This window comes from Misgurnus anguillicaudatus, chromosome 9, assembly GCF_027580225.2.
Source record: "Misgurnus anguillicaudatus chromosome 9, ASM2758022v2, whole genome shotgun sequence".
In the NCBI taxonomy this organism is placed as follows: Eukaryota; Metazoa; Chordata; class Actinopteri; order Cypriniformes; family Cobitidae; genus Misgurnus; species Misgurnus anguillicaudatus.
This window is the reverse complement of record NC_073345.2, coordinates 1,327,545-1,349,405: the sequence shown is the minus strand read 5'-3', so window position 1 is coordinate 1,349,405 and position 21,861 is coordinate 1,327,545. Positions and strand designations below refer to the sequence as shown.

Sequence of the window (21,861 nt, the reverse complement as noted above, 5' to 3'; positions counted from 1 at the left end):
TGGAGTTAAGGCTTGAAATGAGCTTTATGACATCTGTTCTGTCTAATGACAAAGTCTCCTGGTTAAATTTTGTCCCGTTTCAGAGAAATGAGGGTGTCAAAATTGCAGTAACTACAAAATCCATGCTAATACCAAGTCAAACCGCAGTAAGTGACACACAACAACAAACCAACCATGGCACAAATGATGGTTGAATTCACGTTAAAACGCAAATAAGCAAATACGGGTAAGGAAGATAGCAAGATAATAACTCATACATAGGCAAATTACAGCTTTATAAGTAGTTAACTAGCCAGCTGCTAGCAAGTTTTGACCTACCTGTGCTCGTTCATTGAAGGCAATATCCTCCGACAATAATGATATAATCCGATTCAGTCGCATTGGTGTTTGTTGATTCGAACATCTCTCCACTTTTTAGGCAGCTAATCCAATTGTATTGACAGGGGTTACTCCTTTGTTTGATAAGAGTCTGGTAAAGTTATATTGTTAGGCAAAGTTAACGGCGCCCAGTCAACCTGACGAGCGCAGCCGGGGTCGGCAGAAAGCACGCTACGTGAAAAAGTACACTTCCATAATAAGTGCTCTTTTTCCACGAACTAATTTTGTAGGCTACTTAATATTAAAACATTTTGTTTAGTACTTCTTAAGCTAATATTAAGAATATCTAAGTTTACATAAATGTGCTACTTTGAGACAACATGAAAATTAACTAAAATGGGCATACTGTTAGTTACAATAATGTCTTTGGGACAAACATGTTCTTCTATTTTTAACTTGTGTTATTTTTTAACTACTGTTTTTAAAGCAAACCTCGTATAATGTAAATTAATAAATAAAAATTAATAAAATGAGTAAAATACTCTTTGTGGTAAAAGGAGCATTTTTAGCATTCACAACATGCAAACATCAATAAAACTATTACAGTTATTAAAAACAATCAAAATGTATTAAGAAGCATGAGAAAAAGTTGAGTGAACACATTTAGTTCGTAGATACTGCACTCTGCTATTGCAATAGTGCTTTAGTTGTTAAAGGTCATCCAAAGGCAGAGTGCAGTATCTGCATTTTGAGAGTCAAGGGTCACATCGGTGGTCATGTTTTTTTTTCTATAAAAATTTCTTCCTAACAAGGCATTACATGAATGCATTACCACTAATCTACCCACAACATGTTTGGCTGGCTAGTGTAAAAACTTTAAAGCCATTTTTCTCAGTTTCAGTGTTTGCGTAGATACTGCACTCTGCCTTTGGAGGGCAGTATACCAAATATACAAAATAATGTTGTTTTTACCAACAAAATAGGTGCACTTTAACCTTAAATATAATTCTGAAATTGCTTCTGATAAAATAAAATCTTAATTGACTGGATCTTAACTACAAAGGCTATATTAAATCACCGGTGCTTTAAACCATATTTATTAATACATTTCTAAGCAATCTATATTTAATTATATAGTCAAATCATACTTATTAATTTATTAGTAGTTATTATTAAGTTAGTAGTAGTAGATGGATTTTAAGCAGTATTTTAAAGTAATTTAAAGTGCCCATCTTATGACAGCTTTTCCACAAGTTAAATAGGTGTATGAGTTCCATAAAACATGTTTCAAAAGTTGTTTGCTCGAAATAGCTTGTAGAAAAAGATTTTTACCCATCTCTAGGAGTCTCTGTTTCAGGGCATTTCAGATTGTGCCGTTTTGAGCTAGTCATTACATATTTATGAGCTGCTGCTCCTTTGATCACGCCCCACTACTAACGTCATGTGCGCGTGCATAGTGATATCGTGAGCAGTACAGACCATACTGTGTTTTATATATTATTATTAACGGTTTATGTTGCCAACAGACAAATCAAGCAAAAAAGTATCACTAATAAGTCCACTCCAGGAGAAGAAACTCATGACACATAATGATTCCAGATTAAATTGTGATGTAGCTGTCTCAACAATACACTCGTTTTCCCTGTACAATGCTAACATACTCCTGTTATAAAACATTTTCAAACGCATTATTTTCGCAAATAACAGAAATTTAGACCCGGCAGGGGATGTATACTGCTTGTGGACCACGTGCTAATTGCTAGAAGCTAGCGGGAGGTCCGGACCGTATATTGGGAAAGTGATAAGAGACTCGGGGGTACGTTAGCCTCGTCAGAAAAGCCGGGTCGGCAAGGCCCAGTCTCGGTTAGTTTGGCAAAACACTTTTAGTTTGGCAAAGCACTATTACTTAGTTCATGTAGAATTGTAAAATAAAGCCATTAAATATATTTTTTAACTTTCGAAACCACGCTGCAAACTATCTAGCCTGCAAAAAATATCTATATAGCCTACTGTCTACAAACAATAATATTAACATCACTATACATTTAAAAGGTGTAATTTATGGGATTAGCATCAATGTATGATCTCTGTTTTGAGATACAAATGCTCTAGCATCATAAATGTAGAATTTTGACAGAAGATGACAACATGCAAAATATAGACGTGACTTCTTACCTTTTGTGTTGATATAACGATCGCAAATCGAATCCAGTCTGTTTCAGATGTGTGAATAATCCATGAAAACCGTCTAGAATACATCCAATGACCATTTTTGTCCACAAATGCGTATAATCCATGAAATATAGATATATAGTCTGTTGTTAACATCAGATTTCTTATGAACGTCTTATCGCCTACAATCTGAGGACAATTTATGTTGTAACAAATTGTATATGAGATTACACTTTAGGTTCCAATAAACACGCGTTAAAACTTTGTTTTTAAAAGTAGGCGGGAGTATAATCCATGATATCCAAATAGCACTGTTATTTCCGTGAGACATGATACCAGTATAGAGGATATTAGCGAAGTGACTGCTCTGTGCTCTCTAGCTACCTGGTGGGTGAAGACAAATTCAAACGAAATGTGGCGACAAGGCTAGTTACGTCACTTCGGAGCTGATTTTGAAACTGTGTAATCTGAGACTCAAGGCAGAGGACATTCAGAAACCTGAATCTCACTCAAAACAGCATGGATGGATTTTTTTCCAAGTTTGTATGCGTGTGGAAGCATCAGAGACACAAATGAACCCCAAAACGCAGAAAAGGGGAGTTTTTCATAATATGGGCACTTTAAAGTATTTAAACAGCTATACAAAACATGAATTACCTAATTAAACTAGACAAATTAAGCCACTTAATAAATTAAATTTAAGTAAATCTTAACAAACCCTTAATTGTTAAAGTATAAACACACACATGAGAAAATTTTTTAACACCCTACACCTTGTATGTTGAATATACGCTACAAGAACAATGACATAATTGAATGCTACATTCACACGTTAAAAGCAGCAATAGCAAGCATGACAAAGTATAGTGTCTCTTAACCAACAAAGCTTCAGAGCTTTCCGGCTGTCTCTTCAGAGTTTTGTGATAAGTAGCTGCACAGCATTTAAAACAGACCTCAAGCTCCAATACTTAAACTTGTCATGTTTCTTTATGCAAGCGCTGCCGTCTGCCGTAGTGTCAACTCCTGGTGCACACTGCACACAAACAATAGCAGCAGTGCATTACATTTTCAAACCTCTAGTATGCTAAAAAGAACCTCTCTGTAGATATAGTGTTGGCTAGTTTTGAGATCCTCATAAAAAGGCTTGAACACCAAAAGTCCAGTTGCCATGCCTCTGTAGACAATCAGTCGATCTATTGTGGTGTTTGAGAAGATCACACCCTTTTGCACTGCTAGGCAGGGAACCCTGAATGCATCTTTTCTTTCTTTGAGAGTAATAATTATCAACTGATGATACTGCTTTGTCCATTGTCTTGCCTTGAAGGAACTTATTTGGAGCTCTCCAGACAAATGCAGCAACATCTTTAGCAGATTTAATTGGCCACGCATTCACTGATAGACTAAGAAACTTTGGACATGACTTCCACTCTTTATCCAAATCTTTAGGGACTTCTCTTGTGATGATGTCTGCAATATCCATTGGCCCTGGAACCCACCACCAATCCTGGATGTTACTCCTGCTTTGAATCTCTCGAATTTTTGTTGGAATTTTTGAAAGTTATGTTGCCCAGTGCAGTGAACACTCCAGCTCGGCACCTCAACAGGACAGCACGCATGGGGTTGAGCACGTCGGGACCCTTGAGCAGTAGGTCATTTAAGGTCAGGCCTCTAAAGTTTGGTTGCTGTTCCAAACGAGCCTTACCGGGGTCGTAACAGAGTGAGGATTTGGAACGATTAAGTGACTGATGTACCACACTGACCCAGTCCAGCTCTCAATCACTTCTTTGGACAACTTTACTACAGCTTTGCGTTGGGCCATGTCATGTGCTGTGACGGCAACTTTCCATTTTGGTTCCTTTGCTAGCTGCTTTTCTGTCCTGAGAAATGTTGCTTCGACAGCCCTTCTGTTGTTTGACAGGGAATCTCCATTTACATATGCTAAGTCATTTTTTACCTTTTTCACCTACCTTTCTTTTGCGAGTGACATTTCTTTACCCCCCCGGCCTGCAGTTCCCGCAATGACAACCTCCACACTTGGGCTCAGAGACGGCACCAATGGTGTCCCACTTCCACCATTTCAGGAAGTCTCACTTGAGGGTGGCAGGATACACTGGAGACTGATGAGTAGCTTTTACAGGTGTGTTCCTCATGCTGTACTGCTGCAGTCCTCATTAATCTTCCAAATTAGTTTTTAACATATGTGCAGTTACAGCAAGCTCTTCAAAAAAAGTCAGGGTGAGTACCTGCAATAGTTTTTTTAGTGGTGTAACGGATCACAGTTGATCCGTGATCTGTGCACATCACGACCCACGGTTCGGCTCGCATGCGATTCGCAGATTAATACGCAAATTTAAATAGGGTGAAAGCTGATCATTTGAACGTGTTTTAAAGGGGCAATAAGTAAGATTTTAAGTGTTTTATTAATCAAAATCAATGTCTTTATTCATGAATATGTCCTCGTTGGTGTCAAATGACCTCTGCCAGTGATCTGACTTTTCTTTGTAAGCTTAGAATTTCTTCTCTTTACTTACATTGAACGGGTAAGTCCAAGGAGGCACCCATATCGTTCCGCCGTATTGATAAACTATAATAGCAGAGAGGGACAAAAGGCACTTGCTTTTAAAATCTTACTTATTGCCCCTTTAAAGGCTTTAAAGGGGCAATAAGTAAGATTTAAAAGCAAGTGCCTTTTGTCATAATTAATAATTAATAATTGTTAATAATTAAGACAACAGACAACGCGACTGTTTATGCTGTATCTTCTTCTCGAAGCGCCATTTGGAATTCGCCCTCAGTCTGTGTGTGCACGCGTTAAAGTGCACTCAAAAGTGCATACAAGGAGAGACGCGTTTCAAAAAGCAAGCAAACAATCTTTCTGTTCTTGACAGGACACATACAAACAAAATGATCTCGAAAAAATATTTTATTCTTTTTCTAATAAAAATATTTGTTTAAGTTGTTTGCCAGTAAACGACATGGCAGAAATTGTCCTTGTCTTAATTGGACAATTGTTTAAATTGGACTTAATTGTTTAAAAATTTCTACAAACTCCAGTAAAGGACCAAGCCTAAAATTATTAACAATGCTACATTATGAGCATTGGTCTGCTTAATTTAAAATATATATATATATATATTTTTTTAGAGAGCTGATAAGTTTCACTCATCAAATAAAGATTTTTAAGACAAAGTCCTCAAAGTTTGTTTCACAAACACAGTCGATTTATCTTCAGTAATCTTCTGAAACTAGAATTTTCGAAATTCTTCTGTTCTCTTCTTGTTGCAGTGGTATGCAATGCATTTAATATGTAAAATAAGCAGGACCAAGTGCTTGTGGGGAAAGAGATTTAATGAAGGTTCTTATGTAGCATAGTTCTTCATAGGGGTGACCCCGAATAGTCGAAGATTCGATGCATCGATAGGGGAAGCCTGATTCGACTACCAATCTCACAGTCGAATCGTCGCAGATGTGTTATGAAATGAGGATCCTTTCATTTTGTCCGTATATGGGTGCACTGTGCACAACTCTGATTTCTCATCAGCTTTCTCCCAATATATTAATATACAGCAAATTATTATAATTCTGCAAATAATATGTGAAGTATCAGCTTTCATTCATTCATTCATTTATTTATTTATAATGGGACCATGCACAATTTTTAACATAAAATTTTCATCTCATGTATTGTGCCGGATTTAGCCGAGGGCTAATTTTCATCCGTAGTCCCCATAAATATTTTTAAAATGCGTTAATAAATCCAGCAACCCCTGTGACCGGGCTACACGTCCATAAGAGGTTTCTATGTTAATAAACCATTGCCTCTTTGTTTCTACATTTAAAAGAAAAAGCTGGCAATTCTGGCTATACTTTCATTCTTTTAATAATTTCTTCATTTTATTTTATTTTATTTTATTTATAAATCACTCTGGGTTATCTGATGTATCTATTTGGCTTGTGTTTTGTTTTCGTGCACTTGAGGCATTTTGCACATTTGTTCTGCACTTTGTTACTTCTGACCTTATTTTATTAAAAAAATGTATTTATTATAAACGTAAATTCTGATCTAATTTAAGTCTGTACATTTTGGATTGCTTTTCGTTGTATAGATTTTGCACTATTGGGTGCTGGCCATGCTTGCGCATGCAATTTAGCCGAACGTGCTAGGTGCTCTGCGTCTCATATTTAGAAGTTCATCAAACTGAACATTAAAAAATGGATGTTTTCGACGGGTAAAAGTTTTTAAAATGTATTTAAAACATATGGTTATCTTGTCAAAAGTTAAACTACAAAACAGGTAAACCGTTTCTTTAAATTTCGGTGATGAAACGGAAAATATCTGCACCAAATCTATATTTATGCCTGACACGACTGTCTTTCTTGTGATTTAATATTATGGTTGGTGTTCACTTTCAAATGATAGAAAAGAGATTCCTGAAATAAATAATATCATCAGTTGTTTCTGTATCTAAAGTGAATGGAGATGATCAAAGTCAAAGCAAGCAGGTATTTCTGTGCTAAATAATAACGCGTAGTGTCTATAAAATCATTAATTTCAGTGTTTTTATGAATTGTATATAAAGCTTAGTTTTTATCATTTGCAGTAACAATCACAAATTATTTGTCATTTCTCATTTGTCGTTTTTTTGCTCATGACTGCTTTGACGCGCTTAATCTCCAAATTAAATAAAAACACTGAATTAGCCGAGGTTTCCAAGGCACGGTCACCTTTGTTATATTTTTAGGTTTAGTTATCAAAATGTATTTTTGTGTGATGTTCTGTAGATCGTGGCTTTAAAATGTTATGAGGAATAATTAAGTGTGCTTGCAAAAGCACACTTATTGTTCTTCTTAAGTTTTATTAAGTGTGCTTGCAAAAGCACACTTATTGTTCTTCTTAAGTTTTATTATTATCTTTTTTATTATTTTTCCCGGGTAGATTTTTTTGGCCAGCTCTAGCGACTAGACCGTTTGACGCAGGGACACTGTTCAAACTTTACAATGTTCGGACAGTACCGGTGTAAGTTGCTTGAGAAGATGAAGTCACAGATCGATGTCGTTCTTCCGCCATATTGGATAGAACACAAAACCTTAAAAAAGTTTCACAGGTCACAAATTTTGTCCAAACTTCACGAAAATCGACGTACACGATCCTTGGACCAAGCCTCACAAAAGTTACTAGAAGGATTTTTGATTTTCGGAAGCGTTTGCCCGTCACAGCCCAAACTAAATGTGCATCGACGCCGCCAAAACAGGAAGTAGTTTATATCTCAGGAACGCTTTCACGTATTGGAACCAAACTTTGTACATGAATTTAAGTCTCCAATGTGAGGATGCACAACATCAAAAGAAAAAAAATTTCCCTAAAATTTTACGCCGCCAAACAGGAAGTAGTTTATATCTCAGCAACGCTTTCATGTATTAAAACCAAACTTTGTACATGAATTTGGGTCTCCAATGTGAGGATGCACAACATCAAAAGAATTTTTTTTTTCAAAAATTTTACGCCGCCAAACAGGAAGTAGTTTATTTCTCAGGAACGCTTTAACCCATTGAAACCAAACTTTGTACATGAATTTGGGTCTCCAATGTGAGGATGCACAACATCAAAAGAACACATTTTTTTCTAAAATTTTACGCCGCCAAACAGGAAGTGGTTACACCTCAGGAACGCTTTAATGTATTGAGACCAAACTTTGTACATGAACTTGGGTCTCCAATGTGAGGATGCACAACATCAAAAGAACACATTTTTTTCTAAAATTTTACGCCGCCAAACAGGAAGTACTTTATATCTCAGGAACGCTTTTACGTATTGAAACCAAACTTTGTACATGAACTTGGGACTCGAATGTGAGGATGCACAAACTAAATCGGCGGCACCAGAGCAAGCACACTTTTGCAGTTCCTCCGGAAATGCATTTTCTAGTTATTATTATTATTTTTCCCGGGTAGATTTTTTTGGCCAGCTCTAGCGACCAGACCGTTTGACGCAGAGACACCGTTCAAACTTTAAAATGTTCAGGCAGTACCGGTGTAAGTTGCTTGAGAAGATGAAGTCACAGATCCATGTCGTTCGGCCACCATATTGGATAGAACACAAAACCTTAAAAAAGTTTCACAGGTCACAAATTTTGTCCAAACTTCATGAAATTCCACGTACGCGATCCTTGGACCGAGCCTCACAAAAGTTACTAGAAGGATTTTTGATTTTCGGAAGCGTTTGCGCGCCACAGCCCAAACTAAATGTGCGTCAACGCCGCCAAAACAGGAAGTAGTTCAAATCTCAATATGTCTGTAACATTTATTAACCAAAATGTTTATATGAACTCTTTACTCCAATGTGAAGATGCCCAAGATAAAAAAAACATTGCAGAAACATGTCTATATTATGTTATTTTCACTTTAAAATGTCCAATTAAAACCTGTGTAAAATTAAAAAATGTCATTAGCCTTTACCAGTAGAGGGCAGCCTTTACGTTCAAACGTGTTTTTTAGACAGAATGTAAAGATAGCGGCAGCCATCTTTAGAAGCTAAGCTAACAGGCTATTGCTCCGTGGAAAAGTTTGAATAACAATGGCGGGATGTAGTTTTAATGTTAAAATGGCAAAATGGAATTTAAAAGAGCTGTTGAGAGAATCATGTGTTCCTTTAAGAGCCACAATACAGCGAAGAGCTGAGGAAGAGAAAGCAGAGAAGCCCGGAGAAGAGGCGACAGCCTCAGACTCTGCTGCGAGCCCGTGGAGGACTCAGTAACCTCGGCTGCCACTCAAGCTTCGTATCGTATATGGACAGATTCCTGGATACATATTTTTAGAATCGTAAACTTCATCTTATTCACTATACAGTATGCGGTTTCGGACGCAAAACTGCAAATGGATTTTATATTCTGAATGCTTGAATCAACGCGAGCTCTCTGGAGAACGTGCATTTTCACATACAGGTAGGAATTATATGATTCAGACATATTTTAATCCCTTTCTTTTATTTCAGTGATATATGGCACAACAAGTTTAATTCCCTTTTTCATCAATGTAATACATTGTAAACGTATTAGTTTGTAAAGACGTCAGTTTCGCGTCCTCGGGTAGCAGTGATCGTTTGGCATCGGTATTTTAATTAATTACGAAATTTGTATTTTATTTTTAAATTGCTATCTTGTGTTTCTGGCGCATTCGCGGATTAATGACTCATTTGAGTCGTTTTCATTACAAAGTGTTGCAAATAAATGAGTCTTTTGAGTCGACTCTTTACAAAGCGAATGGGCCAAATGTTTTAAAGTGGTTCGCGAATCAGTTTGAATGAATTGTTCAGATCGCTTCAAACACGGAATCGTCCGAAGCTGTTTTACTCGTAACCTATGTAGAAACACGCAGAATATAACCAGTGTTGGGTGACGTGGAAATGAATTTACCAATCTTTTAACTAAAAGCAAAACTTCACACATGTACCCGCCATTACATACGCGCGACCGCCGACCTGTTCGTCGTCAGACACAGTTAAACGCGTGCAACCTCCAGAAACACTGTAGCACAGATTGAAGAAAATCCATCGATGATTGACGTCTGATTCGCTGTTTAATGTACTGTATGATGTAAGTGATTCTCACAAAACACACGTGACATGACAACGTAAGAAAACATGAGTTTTGTCTAAGTGTAAACTGTCAATGTCCTCAGACCATCTTAGGAGATTCCAACTTTATACATATACAAAACTGTTGTCAGTTTACTTGTCTGATATTTCAGCTACAAGCTAAATTTTTCTGTATACTGTTGGTGTATGTTGCAGTTTTACACATACTGTAGAAATGCCCTTCATAAGTATTCTTCTGTTTGCTGTGGAGTCAAGAAATGTCTAAACATTAAAAGATGAACATGAGACAAAAGTACAGAATCTGTCGCATTATTTTTTTTAATGGGCACTGAGCTGTGTCCTGATTGTTTACACATGAAAAGCATAAAATATGTAGGATCAGTTTGATTCACTTATGTGCATTTGTGTACAATACACATAAGTCAGCATTTAATGCTGTTGTTCTTTGTTGTTAAAGCATGTATGTGTTGAAACATAAACAAAGGTTAATAAAATGTGACATTCTAAACTTCTGGTATACTGATATTTATCTTACCAATTTCTGGTCTCCACATCAAACAGAAAAATCTTGTCTTTATTGTTCTGATACTTATGGAGGGCACTGCGTGTGTGTGTGTGTGTGCGTGTGTGTGTGTGTGTGTGTGTGTGTGTGTGTGTGCGTGTGTGTGCATATATCTAGATTTATTTTTTCATGAGTAACTACTAACTCGCTACTTGAGTATTATTTTCATTGCATACTTTTTACTTCTACTTGAGTAATTATTTATTTAGTTACTTTAACTTCAGTAAAGTTTTTGGCTACTCTTTCCACCTCTGTTAAAATCTTCATGAATCTAGGCTGAGTTTGCCACGTTGAAGCCTAAATAATCAGACAGATAGTAAGTTAATCGCCAATCGCTCACAGCCCAGCACCTGCATCACTGCATGCGTATCGCGCTGACAAACATACACCTGATTTTACTGCCCTGACGAAATCTAAAAGTATAATTTCTCTTATTAGAAGCTAGCCTAATGTTTGCCAGCTATTAAAATGGCGGTTATAGTTTAAATAGAGGTCGTGAAATAATTAGCATTGACAAAAAACTGCATAAAACAATGTTATATTCCATATTATAAACTTTTGGTTATGTGTACTTAAGTGAGTAAATAAGTTAACCGCAAAAACTAAATGTGCGTCGACGCCGCCAAAACAGGAAGTAGTTTATCTCAGGAACGCTTTCACGTATTGAAACCAAACTTTGTACATGAACTTGGGACTCCAATGTGAGGATGCACAAACTAAATCGGCGGCACCAGAGCAAGCACACTTTTGCAGTTCGTCCCGAAATGCATTTTCTAGTTAAACAAATGTTGCCTTAAATTTTACATTAAAAATATATAAATGCATCGTCAGTTTTGTCTTCGTTCATCACTTGAAAGACAGTTTTTGGTCACTTTATCAGAAAGTTGTTTATGTGTGCTGCTTGTGAAAGAAAATAAAAGTTATCAATTTGTACCTGGTCTGACCCCCTCCCAACCCATGCACACACACACATAGATGATTCGACTATCGACTATGAAAAGATTCGACAATTCTGATTCGAATATGTAAATCCTTAGTCGAGGACAGCCCTAGTTCTTCAAGGGCGATGTTGTTGTGTCAACCTTCTACATTCTTAACCCAAGGTACTGCTTGTGTGAGCAGACCTTTATACATGGTACACAAAGAATAGAATAGCACCAGATGGAGAATTGGATATCTGATGTGACAGTCCCACCTACAGAGAACCTACAAGAATGTGACCTAATGATGACCTAAAGGTCTAATTGTATGGGCCATTTGGGTAAACAATAATACGTTGATAAAATCAGGGCACAGTTGCAATGTTACGCATCAGACATTGATTAAACATGAAAGAAATATACACAAAATCCTTCAATAGTGAATACTATACTTTTCCAATGCCCTTATATTTCTTGATTCCTACATCATCCCACCTATGACGTATTTTCTCCCTATTGGACTGATTTTACACAGAGCATCAGATATTGTGACTAAAGTGACGCAGCGCCTCCTTCCCTTCTCAGGAAACAAGGGCTACAGAAGTAACCAAAGACATTTTATGTTGCAGTTTTCCTTTTTAAAATTCATTTCATCACTTGAACTCAGTTGGATGTGGTCTGAGCTGTTGCATTGAAATCGTCACACTTAAAATTTGTTTTTTCTTTTCTCTAAGTTCTCCAGTAATGGCAGGTGGTCTCTTTGCTGTGGACAGAAGGTGGTTCTGGGAACTGGGAGGATATGACACAGGACTGGAGATTTGGGGAGGAGAGCAATATGAGATCTCTTTTAAGGTAACAGTCCATCATCCAAAACCGGTCCAAAGATCATGAGCACTGTGGAGCAGGTTTTTATTGATAAACTACCTAAATTACGTAACATCAGAACATCATCAGTAAGCGCCGGAAAAGACTGAACGCCATGCCGATTGGTTTCCGCCATTGGACCAATGGATAGTTACATTTTTGCCTACACTATGTAAAATACATTTTCTAACTGTAGTTTTATCAATTAATTGTCTTTTGAGGTTTGTCCTGAGTTTACTGTTGATGTGCAAAAGAACAGTACTGTATGTCATTATTTTTTTCTGGTCAGTACAAAATGATGCATGTAATTCCTTTATAACCTACTATAAGGTTTTTTGTGTAATTGTAAAAAAATTATGTGCTAAAACAATTATTTGTTTTCATGCCAAAGTGAGATTATTTACTATTTAGTGCTAGAGCACCGAGGAGCAAGCCAGAATGGCCTGCACCATGGGTGCAAAGCCCTATTGTTTTTGCTCAGTTTCTTTTTCCTCTTCTTCTCCAAAATGAATCGCATTTTTGAGGGCCTAGACATGCACGAAAACTCATGAAACTTTGCACACATGTCAGAAGTGATGAAAATTTACATGTGGTATAGGCATCAGAAGTGGGCGTGTAGAAATGACTCGATAGCGGCACCTGCAAAATTTCAAAAGAACAACCCTCCCGCTACGAAAAACGTACCGATAAGAAATTTGGTAGGGTCATCTTATGATGTTAAATTGCGGAGCTTTTGACTTTTCTTTGTAGGGTGTGTCCATGGCAGCCTGACAAATTTCACTGTTTTCAGGAAGCTGTTGTAATTCAGACATACATTGTCCGATCTGCCCCCGACTTCACACGTTTGATAAGGGTCCCGGCCTGAACACATCAACAATAGCCGTGTTTGCACTATCGGGCTTCAAGCGTGCGTGCCAGTGCCTGCCCAGGCCTGTCGCGTTTGCATTGTCACTTCCGGGGCATGATCGTGCTTCACTGGTGCTTCGTTGGGGCTTAAAGTCCGGCTTTTCTGGCCCGCCGAATACCTTGGGCCAGAGCGGGCTTCTCGGGGCTAGGGGAGTGGTAAAGGTCAAAGGCGGAGTTTATCTGAGTCTCTGGCAAGATGCGCATCCATCTGTCTGCAGATTTAAAACTTTAAAAATAATCGGGATCACCAGTAATTTACTGTTTAACGGAAGATGCCTGCTATGTTTGTACTTTGGACTGTAGAAAATGATCTGGATATGTAAAAAACAAAGACGCGTTACAACGCCGAACTCGCCATGCTAAGGATCCGGCGCACACCGCTACCGGTTTGGGAGAAGTTTATAAAGTTTCGGGCACAGAACAAAGTGTTTAAAGTGCAAAAGTGCTGAGAAATTAAAGATGAGTGTTGGATCATCATTTCATCGTCCATGTATTAAAGAAGCGATCACTCGAGCCACGATGGTATCTACAGTCGGTGAGTAAACTTGCTACATAACGTTTGCATACAAAACACTTAAAATACAATACAAATAACGATTGTATAAGTGGCTTACATGGGTGTTTATTGTGTTTTTTGTGTTATATTGTCATCTCTGTTGAATTTTTTAGTCAGCCCTTAGAAAAAGTAACCATGGATTTATTATATTAGTCGTAGCCATGCTTTATGGTATTTTGGATATTAATTTAACTCTTATATGAATGTAGCAAACTTTATATGTGGGTATACTGTATGTGTATTTACAAACCCTTTATACAAAACATCACGTGCTGCTTTATTCTTTTGTGTCCGTTTTACAGAAAAAATGCCAACGTAAAGCTTTCAGTTTGTCATCCATGAGTTTTTATTTTGTATATGAGAGATGACACAGCAACAGATGCAAGAGCAGGAGATGAAACGAAGATGATGATGATGAGACGACAGGAGCCATGGATGTTGAAATCCATCCGGAGAAGATGTCTTTAAATACACTGTTTGTGCACTGATATAAACTTCATATGTAAATAAAGTACCGCGCTATTATTACTACGGCTGCTTGTCAGTTTATTGAAAATGATTGCTTAATAAGGATCACATCTGAAACACAGAAATGGTAAGATGCAACAAAATGGTAAATATAACCATCATTAACTTAACCACTGTAACATAGCTTTTTAAATACTTGTGTATATTCAGAGTTGATTCTTAACGAGTAAATTTTCTAATGATTTCTCAAACGTTTTTATTTTTGAGATGCAAGTAAAGTGATTTTCAGTCCTATTCAGTTATTCGAGGCAGTTCTTTATAGACAAAAGTATTTATTGATTGACACATTATTGAAATAGCTATTAGACAGTTACCTTGTGTTTCATGTGATGCTCAACTATTAACGTTTTCATGATTAAAGATATCACATCTCTTATAATGTGTAAGTATGTTTAGATCGCCATAGAACTATAATTACAAACTTAACGTTACATATTTAGACACACGTGCATACCTGTATTTTAAAATAATATTATTTTACATAAATGTAAAACTAGGACTCGTTATATTCTTTAAAATATTGTGTATAATGGCACATTAGGTAGATGAACGCTTTATTTGTAATTATCCTACTTAATAAAGTTTACTATTGCTTATTGATCTGATATTGTCTCGTTGTGAGATCGCTCGTGTGCAGCCAACATAAACTTCAAGAGTTTCATCAGTCTAATCTCAAGATCTTGTGTGATGATAAATAGCGACAACCTTGACTTTTCGTTTAAAGGGCGTGTCCGTGGCGGCCTCACAATATATTGTTAAATGAATTGCATTTTTGACAGCCTAAACAAGCTCAAAAAGTCATGAAATGTTGCACACAAGTCAAAGGTGGTGAAAATTTTCATGTGATATAGGCTTCATAACTGAGGGTGTAGAAATGGCTCTATAGCGCCACCTACAAAAGTTCAAGAGAGCAGCCCCCTGCTACGTTAAACATACAGGTACAAAATGTGAGAAGATCATGTATCACCCCAAGACCTACAAAAAAGTATTGGAGCCAAGCTCTAAACCCCACAGGAAGTCAGGCATTTTTAATTTTCTCAGTTATTTGTTTCGGACTTTAACAAACTCCTACTAGAAATGTGATCAGATCATTATCATATTTGGTCTGTGTCATCTAAAGGCCTTTGCGTGTTAAATTGCGGAGGTCTTGACTTTTTGTTGGAGGGTGTGTCCGTGGTGGCCTGCCAAATTTCTGTTTCTCGCAATGAAACAGGATGTTGTTCTAACTCAGGCTTAAAACGTCCAATCTGACTCACACTTCACATGTTTGATAAGTGTCCTGGCCTGAACACATCAACATGGCAATATTCAGTAAAAGTTATAGTGCCACCTGCTGGCAGCAGGAAATGGCAGGTTTTACACTGTGATTTACTGCTCAAAGAAATTTATTCAGATCATCATCATATTTGGTCAATCTGAATTTAAGGACTTCACAATGATAAATTGTGGAGATCTGGAATTTTCGTTAAAGGTGTCCGTGGTGGCCTGGCAAAGTTTGATGTTTCAATCACATGGACGTCGCACACCTGTGTGCGATAGGTGCGTAGGAGAGCAGGACTCGAAAGTCCAAAAGTTTGATGTTTCACCATGAGAAAGCTGTTGTAACTCAGGCATGCAATGTCCAACCTGTCACAGACTTCAGATGTTTGACAAGGTTCTTGGCCTGAACACATCAATATAACAACAATCAGTTACAGTCATAGCGCCACCTGCTGCACACAGGAGGTGTGGCACATCAAAGTTCTTTTGAATATCCACCTATATTTACCCACTTAAATTAAAATCCCCCTGGTTCACTGCTTTACTTATGCCATAGGGTGGTGGTGCATATGCGTGCAAGGGCCCTTCCATCGCTGCTTGCAGCTTTAATTATCTTTGCAATTGGTACTTAATAAGGCAGTTTCCCAGACAGGGATTATCTTAAACCAGGATTAGGCCTTAGTTTAATTAGGAAATTTAACTCGTTTTAACAAACATTCCTTACTAAAAACATTACTTGTGTGCATTTTGAGGCAGAAGAAAGAGTACTGATGTATTTTAAGATATGTCAGTGCAAGTTGTCTTCAGTTTGGACAGCTCTTAAAATATTTATAGTCTAGGACTAGTCTAATCCCTGTCTGGAAAACTGCCCCAATAAGTGTTAATTCTGGACTTTGATTACAGGCTGATGTAGTTTTCAATAAATTTTATTCTTTAACAAATACAGCATTTATTAGGATTGATAACATCGTAACAAATATGAATGAGTAGATTTACACTGTTTAAGCTAAAGTACTGCACACTTTTTGAAAACATTTCACTTTTGGTTAACTGATTGTGTTAAAAATAGGAAAATGTATGAGATTTCTCACCAATGAATTGATTTGAATTGATTAAGAGGCCTAATATTTATACATGTATTCAGTCATGTGACATGTCACTAATTACACATATACAGAGTTGAGCAAAATTTGTGTTAGCCTGTGTTTTTAAATGATTTAAAATTTTCTCAGGTGTGGATGTGTGGTGGTCGTATGGAGGACATTCCATGTTCAAGAGTGGGTCATATATACAGGAAATATGTTCCCTATAAAGTACCAAGTGGAATGAGCCTCGCCAGGGTGAGTTTGAACAGCTGATACTTTAAACCTTTTAAATCTATAAACACTCAATACTTAGTAAGCACATATTCAACCAAAAGTCTGGATTTAATAAATAAGATCAAAATTTAGCAGACAATATAATCATGACATGGAGGCGCCAATGCGATCAATTGCATTGAACGTGAACTGGAGCATCTCATAAATGAACCAAAACTCAGCTTGTGCCTCACAAACATTAGACATGTATTATAGAAAGCTTGAAATGGCTACTTTTAAACAAATTTAAAATGAAAATAAATAGGCTACTCTCTGATTTTGTAGCCTAATCCTGAAATGTGAATTTCTCCCTGTCCACCTGTTTCTTGACGTAAATATGGGCGCCGCCATCTTTGAGCTTTCCGGTTTATGACTTCCGGTGAGCCACTAAAGCTAATGGTAGTCTATTGCGAAGGACACAAGTGTGCCGTTTTGACTGGCTGTTTAATCCAGGAAGACCGACATAATTTGTGCTGTTAGGGGTTGCCATAATAGCTGAAACAAACGCAGTAAATCTATACAAAACATTTCTTTTAACCCCATGCACAATAACTGAATGTGTTTGTGGCGCACATGCACTCATGATCTGTATTTACAAATCCATCAAGTAAAACCTTTAATAGAAACTAGCAGTAAACAATAAATACAATAATTGTTTAAAAACAACTAATATTATGCTGATAAAAATATGCTGATTAAGCTGATTTATTTATTCCACTTACATATATTATTACAAAAATGCAATTACAGTACAGAGTATATATGACATAATCTGCTTCGTTAATGTTAATAATAGTTCGTAATGTGTTTGAGCGTACTTTTGTTATATTTTAAATGAAAAACCAAATACTTTCATAAGCTCATGTCTCCACCTGCGTAAGAAGCGATGTAATAATATTTTCATAAAACGAAAACAATACTCAATACATGCAGTAGTTTAATATGGTTCGTTCAAATAACTTACAATGTGTTGAATGATACAATGCGTGAAGCTCGACGTGTCGCCATAAACAAGTCCATTAAAAATTGCTAGATGAGGATCTGAAGCATCAGATATTTACCAACACTGTAATTATTACATTATTGGCTTCTTTTTACCACAAAAAATTTGTTTTAAACACAAAGTTCTAGCAGATGGAGTCAATAATCCAACTAAAACAAAAATGTATCACTATAATGGTGAGTTTAAATGAAACAAAACCAACATCTAAACCTAATAAGTGAATAGTGTTTTCACTTACAGAACAATCAGAAATAATGTTTTATAACAGTTTGAAAAATAAAATTAAATGTGACATTCCTCTTACATTTACACAACCAACAAACAATCTCAAAACATTAAAACTGGACTAGAATTACAATTAATGGACTTCTTCAACAAGAAAAAGAGCTTTTTGAGCCAGGTTTTCATAGATGTAGAAAATATTGTTAAGGGCAAGTTTTTTTTATTGGCTCAAGTTATAAAAAATAGATGTGTACTATTACCTTAACTTTTTTGTGGATGAAGGAAAACATTTTTTTTAGGAGATGGAACAGTAAAACCCTAAGACTTTAAGTTGAATGAACAAATTCAGAAATTGCAAGTTGTGTCAACTTGAGAAACAATTAAGTTGAAATGACAGCACCACTAAATCCTTTTTACAGTGAGGGCAAAACTTAAAACATGATTAAGACACAGACAGATATATAAAAACTGTATGCGATGGATTTAGGAAATCAATAGCCAACAGGCAAACCTCAGCCAATTGGTAAGGTGGAACATGTCATAACTTCATTATTATTAACCCTCTGAGCTCTTAGGGTTTGGGGACACTGATGCTCTTAAATTTGGTATTTTTAAGTATGCACCGAAAGGAAATTCTTAGCCGGAGCTGAATAAAATGAAAAACGCAACCAAAGGCTGAATACCGAATAACTGAGTTTTTTTTTCTTTCATATTCCTAATTATTATGCCAATTTTCTCACCACTGCACAAGTTACATTTTCAGAATGTACTATTTACTATATTTATTTCTAGGGATGCACGATAGGATTTTTTTGGGCCGATACCGATTTAAACAGACAACTTCTGGCCGATACCGATGCCGATATTAAACACTTGTATACAATACTATACAGTTGGTCTATTAGCTAGCTTATTTCTGCATCAAATTATTTTTACTAAACATGGATTGGATCTAATTAACATTCAACTGACTAACAAATAAGAGAGGCACAAATTAAGCTAAAACAAATATAATGAGACAGCATAACAACCTTCAAAGGTGTTTTTTGCTATTCAGCATTTATTTTATTAATAACATTAACTAATTTTTTACATATAATGGATTTCTTTATGCAGTTAATTAATAAACAATCGGTATCGGCCTTTCTCGTGCTATTGCTGATATGCCGATGGTTTCAAATTCATCAAAAATCGGACGATAAATATCGGCGGCCGATACATCGGTGCGTCACTATTTATTTCACATTATTTAACAATTTTTTTTTTACATTCCAGCAGTCATTATAGGGCCTTTTACACCTGGTCACATCTCTGATCAGATTGCTATAGATAGACTTGTTAAAACTGTTCCATTTACATTCAACCACATGAATGAGTCTTGGCTGAACTTATATTTATCCGATCTTTTATTCCTGTGCAAAATGTGAATAACCTATTCATTACTTAGCCTTAAAGGGTTAGTTCGGCCAAAAACGATATTAAACCCATGATTTACTCACCCCCAAGCTGTCCGAGTTGCATATGTCCATCGTTTTTCAGACAAACACATTTTCGGATATTTTAGAAAATATTTTAGATCTTTCTGTTGATTAAATGTAATATTACGGGGTCCACCCATAGTTCACGACCTTCAAGTCCAAAAAATGTGCGTCTATCCTTCACAAATTAAATCCAAACGGCTCCAGGATGATAAACAAAGGTCTTCTGAGGTTAATCCGTGCGGTGGTGTTGTAGAAATATCCATATTTAAAATTTTATTAACGTAATTAACTACCTTCCGGTAGCGCCACCATCTTAGTATCATACACATTCAGGATGAGCGCTTACGAAGCGTACAGAGGTTTCTCTGCTGCTGCTTTGTCCCCCCGCCCTCCGAATTTGTCATACGTCACTAAGAAAAGTGCGTACACTACGCTAATACTCTCTCCTGAGTCTAAGATGGCGGCGCTACCGGAAGTTTTTTGTGTATATTTCTTTCATGTGTAATCAATGTCTGATGCGTAACATTGCAACTGTGCCCTGATGTAATCAACATATGTCTGCAGTGAAGGTGTGAACCAAATGGCCTATAGAAACTGATCAGTGTGAATAAGAAAAGAAACACCATTCCTTAGTGTAGACTGCTCGATAGACCAATCTCCTGTAGGAGGTCTTACCAGGTCTCTATTGTTTGTAGGCCTTTTGTTATCATGTATAAATTCTGTCTTACAGACAGAACTTTGGGTTAAGAATGTAGAAGGTTGACAAAACAACATCGCTCCTGAAGAACTATGCAACATAAGAACCTTCATTAAATCTCTTTTCCCCACATGCACTTGGCCATGCTTATTATTTTACGTATTAGATACATTCTAATACGTTGGTGAGCCATGAAAGACTGAGCGGCCAAATTCAAGAAAATCTAACACCGTGTATGCACTTCTGAGTGCACTTTAACACGCACACACACACAGACGGAGGGAGAATTCCAAACGGCGCTTCGGGAAGAAGATGCAGCATAAACAGTCGCTCCACATAAAGTGAAAATTATGTTGTTTTTCAGTGCTTTATTCACCACATGTATTTTAAGGGAATTGTATGTTTAGGGATAATCACGGTTGATTAAAGTTGGACTGGACACATTCAAGCGCATGTGCGTCTGTGCATACAGAAAATTGCTCACTTTAGTGCGTTTTGTGGTTAAATTGTTTAAAATCACTTAAGTGTTAACATTTGCAAGCCTTTGAAACGCGTGCAAATTATCAACTTTCACCCTATTTAAAATTAGTAGTATTTAAAAACAAACATCTTGAGATACTTGGTAGCCTACAATATTTACCTCTTCTAAATGAGCATTAGAGACTTGGGCTTGAGTAGGATACTTGCTGGTGGCAAGCTTCCCCTTTCTCTGATGAGTCAACGACGACCGGAAGTGAACTTCGCCAAGTCATATTGCACAGAAATCTTGTCAAAGAACATAAAAAATAACGGGATTAACCGGTTACCATTATTTTAAATAAATGATTCTGTTCCGGAACATATATTTTCTGAAAGTTTCTGGTTTCGTTTCTGTTCCTTGCAAAATATCAAAAGTTTCTGGTTTACGTTTTCGTTCCGTAAACCAGTACAAAGCCTTGGGTATAAGTCACTACTGCTCACTTACAGATCTTTCACTGGCACTGCACCGGCATACTTTCACACTTTCCTGCATTCCTACATCCCATCCAGAACCTTATGTTCAGCAAAGGAGCGACTCCTTGTCTTACCTTCACATAAGGGCACTAAATCACATTCCCGCTCATTTTCCTTCACGTCTTCTTGCTGGTGGAATGATCTTCCTATAGTAGTCAGATCAGCCACATCTCATATATTTTCCAAATATACTTGACAAATTGATACTGATTGTAGACACACCTCTTCTATCTTAAAAAAGATTTGACTAGCTCTCTTTCTCTTTCAACAGGTATAGTCTCGGATTTGTAAAATCTCTGTATAAGCACCTTGTATATTATTTACTCTCTATGACAAATTGCTTGATTGTTTCCTTATCTTTGTAAGTTGCTTTGGATAAAAGCGACTGCTAAATGCCTAAATGTAAATGTACTAGTGGTGTGGGGAA

General features: G+C 36.8%; 1 protein-coding gene across 1 annotated transcript in view; it reads left to right on the top strand.

Annotated features, from left to right (window-relative positions):
- Nucleotides 1–21,861, top strand: part of galnt10 (UDP-N-acetyl-alpha-D-galactosamine:polypeptide N-acetylgalactosaminyltransferase 10 (GalNAc-T10)) — a 69,494-nt gene that overhangs the window by 36,728 nt on the left and 10,905 nt on the right. The window contains exons 7-8 of the mRNA XM_055179141.2: nucleotides 12,301–12,418; nucleotides 16,913–17,020. Coding sequence (XP_055035116.1) covers nucleotides 12,301–12,418; nucleotides 16,913–17,020 — 226 coding nt within the window. The remainder of the gene's footprint in view (nucleotides 1–12,300; nucleotides 12,419–16,912; nucleotides 17,021–21,861) is intronic.